Source organism: Theobroma umbraticum, unplaced genomic scaffold (genome assembly GCF_002168275.2).
Source record: "Theobroma umbraticum cultivar Fairchild unplaced genomic scaffold, ASM216827v3 scaffold_51.0, whole genome shotgun sequence".
NCBI classification, from domain to species: Eukaryota; Viridiplantae; Streptophyta; class Magnoliopsida; order Malvales; family Malvaceae; genus Theobroma; species Theobroma umbraticum.
In genome coordinates this window covers 9,359,168-9,365,447 of record NW_018397260.1, presented here as the reverse complement: position 1 = coordinate 9,365,447, position 6,280 = coordinate 9,359,168, and the positions used below count along the sequence as shown (strand labels likewise).

General features: G+C 34.1%; 2 protein-coding genes across 4 annotated transcripts in view; one reads left to right on the top strand and one right to left on the bottom strand.

The window, feature by feature from the left end:
- LOC110416926 (F-box/FBD/LRR-repeat protein At1g13570-like) overlaps positions 1–6,280 on the top strand; it is a 90,045-nt gene that overhangs the window by 80,896 nt on the left and 2,869 nt on the right. The window lies entirely within an intron of this gene.
- Positions 264–3,832, bottom strand: LOC110416925 (putative E3 ubiquitin-protein ligase ARI2). 3 transcript variants are annotated; one of them, XM_021429070.1, is made up of 7 exons: positions 3,448–3,832; positions 3,155–3,187; positions 2,756–3,038; positions 1,990–2,470; positions 1,116–1,664; positions 757–883; positions 264–642 (listed from the first exon to the last, which is right to left on the bottom strand). In XM_021429070.1, the coding sequence occupies exons 1-6, from the start codon at positions 3,607–3,609 to the stop codon at positions 784–786; spliced, it is 1,608 nt and encodes a 535-aa protein (XP_021284745.1). In that variant the 5' UTR covers positions 3,610–3,832; the 3' UTR covers positions 264–642; positions 757–783. The 3 variants fall into 3 exon arrangements, with proteins under 3 accessions (XP_021284745.1, XP_021284746.1, XP_021284747.1); XM_021429071.2 differs by having other exon boundaries at positions 264–630; XM_021429072.2 differs by having other exon boundaries at positions 264–597.

Genomic DNA, 6,280 nt, shown 5'->3' with positions numbered 1-6,280 from the left:
AATCAAATGTCGATAAATGATTAAACCGTTCCATGCAGAGTTAAATTAAAAAAAAAAAACCTATTTAAGGCATATTTTAGAAATTATTTAAATTATATAAAATTCAAAAATCAATTTTTAAGTTTTTTATTTGGAAAAGAAGGGTTCAAACCTGAGCCTAATTCGACCTCGTAAAATCCATAATATGAACAAAATAATGATAGATTTATGCATTCGTAAATTGTAACATTAATAACATAACTAAAATACATGCAATAATTAAATTCATCAACCTAATCTTATTCAATTTATGATAGAATAAACATTATTTTATAATCTTCTTCTTTCATCGAGTACATAGATAGATAAATAGATATTTAAAGGCGTTTTTAAACAATCCTAAGTTCCTGAAAATTACACTTATAGACATTAATGTCAACATTTATGCAAAAAGCAACAGCCTGCTCCTAATAAACTGCTTCCTATCTATACATCAACGCTGAGGAATCAATGATTTTTCTTCATGCTTTCCTCAGAGCGCAAGTTAAGATCAGCACTTCTGTTCTTTCTCTCCCACAGATTGATTGTTTGGTAGAGCACCTAAACTGACCCTGGAAGCTGAATAATAGCCGAGAAGACCCATCATTTCACCTAGGTTAGTAGCTATTAGAAGATAAGTTAGTCATATTTATTCCAGGAAATTAAAATTTGAAGGAAAAATAGATCAAGCATTCGACACCAAGAACAATTAGTGTTAAAGAGTTGTAATTTGCATACCATATATGAATCTCAGTGTCCCAATAATTAGGATGAGGCTTTCTCCACACCCTTTGACCTGTAAGGAGCTATTCTCTGAACTGTCCGCTGGAGGGAACCCAACAAATCTGTCTCGATATATTCATACCTATGCGTGATCAAACAGATATGTTGATTTATCAGTCTATCCCTTCTCAAAATGAATCAACTCTACCAAAACCTCAAGTCTGAAGTCTGAACTACAACGACACCCTCCTATATGCAACTATGATAGTTATGGTTCAATTAATAGAAACCTACTATTAATACTGAGTCCTAATCAATGCATTTAGATGTGATATCAGATACAAGGGAACTTAAGGTTTAAATGACAGACTTACAAGTTTCGGCAGAGATTATCTGTAGTCACAGAAAGAGCAATAATCCTCATTCTAAAACTCAGAATGTCATTCTCGGAGTAGTTATCAAACTTCTCCTCTAAAATTGAAGAAAGCTTCTCAACATTAGCCTCAAATTGCTGCTGTTGATCCTCAAACAAATTTTGTTTCATTTTCCTCTCTGTCTTGCTCATTTCATCTTTGAATAGGTCATCACCAAACATATAGTATGCAAATGCATAAGAATATGAAAGAATCCGCCTTGATCTAAAGAGCCTGTAGAGTCCATTTATTATCCAACTGAAATCTTTAGATGTTGATAAATTTTCCTCCAGTATGTTTATTTTTTCCATTATTGATTCCTTCAACTTAGATTCAAGCTTAAAAGAATCTATATGAGCTTTATATCGATTGTGGTAGTGAATATAGCGCTCAAGGTAGTGCTTTGCAAGCACGCGTTTCTTCTCATTGTCGTCCTTATACCGCCCACAACTGTGACCAGCAATAGATGTATTCGTGTGTTCTTTACCAGTAGCACCACCACAGAGCCAACTGCATAAATAGGAAAGAATTTACAATTTCCAAACGCCTTTCAATTGATCTAGTAGTCAACAGAATAATCATGTAATATAACAAGAAATCACCCAACATAATCCATCTAATTAACCAACTAAATTACACAGTTTCATTCTCACAAGTATTTATCCATTCACATAAGAAAGCAATCAAAGTAAAATGCGACAGGACTTTTTGATAATTCCTCTAGTCCAACTTCCTTACCAAGAGTTCATGTCCATACCAGTAATTATGTTGCAAAATGGAACAGAGATCACAAAATATTATATTATCCGCAAAAGATGGAGATAAGAGCTCTCACCAAAATGATTGCCCACAGAAACAGGATACATGGTTGCAGCCTCCATTCTTTTCAACTGGTTTGCGACATTTTGGGCAAGGCTTTGTGTTGATTGTAATCCAATTAACTGTCTCTGATTCATCATGGCACTTCTTGGACCAGAGTTCCCACATGAGACAAGAACAAGGTGAATGAGCTTCAGATAAACAACTAAAACAAAACTGCATGCCACATGGACATTCAACCTCGCAAAGTTCGTCATCCTCAATCCGTAGTGCATTTCCACAATGAGGGACGCTGGGGCACCATTTAACTCTTCTATTGTCCTCAATATATGATTCTAAAAGAAAACGATCAAATTTCTCCGACAGATTTGGGTCCCTTCTGCTAACTAATTGTCTGATTTTTTCTTCATCACAAACAGCATTACACTTGTGTGCCATGCATCTAATGCGTCTACTCTGGCCCCCATTTATCTTCACAAGAAAATGTTCAGTCCAACCTAAGCAGAGAATCAGATAAGAAAGACTTCAGCCTCCTCATTAAAATTAATTTTCTGGAAAGACAGAGCAACCCAATTTCAGAACTTTTTTATGGAAACATATCCTACAATGTACTTCAGCATTGGAACAATTGAATATAAATACCAAGATTAAATGTCTATTTAAGCATAAAGGGAAACTACAACTGTGAAAATTCATGGAAACTACGACTGTGACAATTCATGAATTTTCCCAAAGCAGACATTACAAAAGAAAACATATTTGATTTATGGCAGCAAACTCACAGTCATTGCAAAAGTAATGACCACAGTCCATAACAGTCAGCATATTGCCCGATACATCATCATAGCAAATATTGCACATAAAGGTAGAAGACGATGACTGGTACGAGAAAAGAGCATGATCATCCAGCACTTGTACACCGGCTGCAGCAAACAATTTATCTTTATCATACTCAACAAGCACTGCAAGCACCTTATCCACGTCCCAACCATAATGAATAAGCAATGTTCTCGCATGGTGTTCTTTCAAAGATAACAAGTCCATTACTCTGTGTAAATCCTCCTTCTGCACCGACAAATAGCCACTCTTCAGTAACCATTATTTCTATAAAAAATCAAATACAACTACAAAATAAGAAGCTAGGGACAAAATCGTAAGTACAGATGCAAAATAGGCTCTACCTGAGCAGCCAAGAGTGACTCCTTTGTGATCACCTGCCAAAAACAGAGAAAATTATGCCAAAAACATAATAAAATAAAATAAAATAAACTTCTTTTTGTTTAACTCTGGAAACCTAAGAGTGATAGATACATTAACATATAAGGCAGAAAGAAAGGAAAAAAATATATTAATATATTCATGCCTGGAGCCGAAATATAAATTTGACAGTAATTAAGCTCAAAAACAACGAAAAGAAATCGCAGAAAAATGTGATTCTCAACGAAGAGTGAAAGAACCGAAAATGACGAGAAACCTTAATGGAAGGAAGGTTCGCGTAGGCCGAAAGCAACTCAGGCTCGAGGGCTTGAAATCCAACCAAAGAGTCATCTCCGTCATCGTCGTCGCAACAATCACCATTATCATCTTCGTAATCGTCGTAATAATATTCGCCATCGCTACTCATATAATCACCCATTCCAATTCCCTATCAAAAAGAACGCGAAAACGCTCTCGATTGTACGTTTCGATCAAATCAAAAAACATAAACAAGAAAAGCCAAGAAGGCTTGCCGACGAAGCAAAACGGCGGAATGGAGCCGGAAGCGAGTTATTCCTTTTCACTTCTCCTCCGGCTCAGAGTGAGCTCACGATCAAGGCTTCGACTGGTGAGAGGCGTGAGACAAGGAACTCTTTACTCAGTGTTTTATTTTAAACAGAATTTATCCTCGAGTAACGGCGAAGAGTTCGCGTTTCGCGCCGTTATTTTTTACGCCGTTAGGATAATTCCGGTTTTTATTAATGTTTTTGCAACTCGGGATAAAAAATAGGGCGGGATTCGGCTAGTAGGAAGAATAACATTACCACCCAGTGTACCAGTTTAACCGTGCTACTTAGGAATTTACATTGCCACTTGGATCGGAAGCGTTTAGCGGGTTGCTTTAGCGTACGCGCAGTCGTATACGTGGCTTTAAAGTACTGGTGTAAAGTCGAGAGTCCTAGGTGGAATATCGTGTACGCCTTAGATTTCTTCCAAAAGCTCTGTTTATTTCCCCAGTATTGCTTTTTGGCTAGTTTAATAAATGACTTTATTAATAAATGTACGATAAAAATTAATTTTCTCTTTAATCACACTCTTTGACTCGAAGTTAATCTAGATAATATACCAATGATAAACTATGAAATAACAAAAGAGTATTTAATAAATAAATTATTTTTCTGTTCTACAAGAAAATAAATAATTTCAAAAAAAAAGAAATGAAAGTTGTTTACCAAAATTAGCAATTTTTTTCTAAAATTAAACAATAATTACTCATTAAAAATAGATATAATATTTAAAAAATTTAAATAAATTTAAATAATTTTTTTATTACGTGATTAATGATTTTTAATCAAAATGTCACTATCTTTTTATATCATGTGGTATTAGCTTGATTTATTGATTTATTATATAAATGATGAAATAACATGTTGATGTGATATGATAATATAATTATATCATATTTTCACTATTATGTCAAAGCTATGTAAGTATATAATGATAAATGACGTTCATTAATTATAAAAACTTTTTCAATACAAAATTAAAATATAAAAGTTTAATTAAATGTAATAAAAAATAAAAATTTATTTGAATTTTTTGAATTGTTTAAGGAAATTTTAAAACATTATATCTTAAATATATAAATTTGGCATTGCTTCCACAAATTCAAAATGATTTTTTGTACACATTTTAATTCTATGACTTGCTAAATTAAGATTATATATGTTTAACTTAAAAGTTTTACCAAATTATTTGGATACATAACTATGTTTTAGTAGAAAAAAAGTATCTTTAGAGTTTATATTTTTTTGATAGTTACATGCTAGCAAATCAACATTACACAAATTTATTCTATTATAAGATTTATTAGAAAAATATAAATTCAAAGATTACTTCTCTTTATTATATAACAAGGAATTGATAAATTAATTTTGGGAGGGGACAGAAGCAAATCAATTAAACCTAAACATTAAGCTTCAAAAAAATCACCATCAAATCACCTTTTCCACATAAAATAAAGGAAAAGAAACCCTTTTTTTCTTTTCGAGTGTACTATTCATTTTGAAGACATATAAAAGAAAGGATCATGCTATGATCTCAAGCATAGGATCTTTGCTTTTGTTTTCAAGCAGAAGAATGTGATGACTTCTAATGGATGTAAACCTCTGTCATCATAACAAATTCCCCATTTTATAATGTGAAAATAGCCGAAAGTGCATGGCTCACATCATTATTTTCATGATATTGAGATACTCCAATTCATTAATTATATCATCAGGAGATTAAACCTAATTAACAGAATGGCTAATGAAGTAGGCATGGAATGGAAATTCGAGGAGGTTAATTTTGATCCTAGCCTCCCTCCAAAAGGCCTAATCCTTTCCTATAACATGAATTAGTTTGGTAAGTTTAGTATCAAATGCTAATGACATATCTACTTATCCAATCTCAGCCTGATATGCTGCCATGGGTTCTCCATTTTCCTGTTTATTTGAGTCTCTCACCACAAAAGGGAGAACAGGGATTGAAACTACAGATCAATATTCCTGACTTGAAATGCAAGAGAATGCTCTTGGGGAATCAGATCTACATACAAAAAGGGTTCTGACAATTTGAAAATGTAAGATATCAGATCATCAAGAAGCTTAAAGAAATGGCAACGAAAAAAATTTTCTACAAACCAACAAACAATGGCGTATTCCAAGTTTCCAACCCCCTTTTTTAACGTTTGGAGTACTGTGGAGCTTTACGAGCCTTTTTGAGCCCAACTTTCTTCCTCTCCACGACTCTGGAATCCCTGGTCAAAAGCCCTTCTTTCCTCAACGGGCTGCGATGGTCCTCATTCACCTTGAGCAATGCACGGGCAATGCCCAGGGAGATTGCCTGAGCCTGTCCCGAGAGGCCACCCCCATGAGCTTTGACAAATACATCGTAACTGGTCTCGTACCCCAATGTCACCAATGGAACTTTTATGTACTGCAGCCACAACGGATTCCCTTGCAGATACTCCTGCATCAGAAATTTAAAGCATTAAAAAAGGCAATTCTAATCAGATTCCTTAAGTTGTCTTTGGTTCTTAGTTTTCATACTTGGTTTTTATGCTTGCC

Excerpts from the sequence above, each read along its gene's own strand:
- LOC110416925 (XM_021429070.1), bottom strand. The coding sequence starts at position 3,609 with ATGGGTGATTATATGAGTAGCGATGGCGAATATTATTACGACGATTAC. Across the intron at positions 3,039-3,154 it reads AGTCACTCTTGGCTGCTCAG|AAGGAGGATTTACACAGAGT; the intron begins GTAGAGCCTATT and ends TTGTCGGTGCAG. Across the intron at positions 1,665-1,989 it reads TTCTGTGGGCAATCATTTTG|TTGGCTCTGTGGTGGTGCTA; the intron begins GTGAGAGCTCTT and ends CTATTTATGCAG.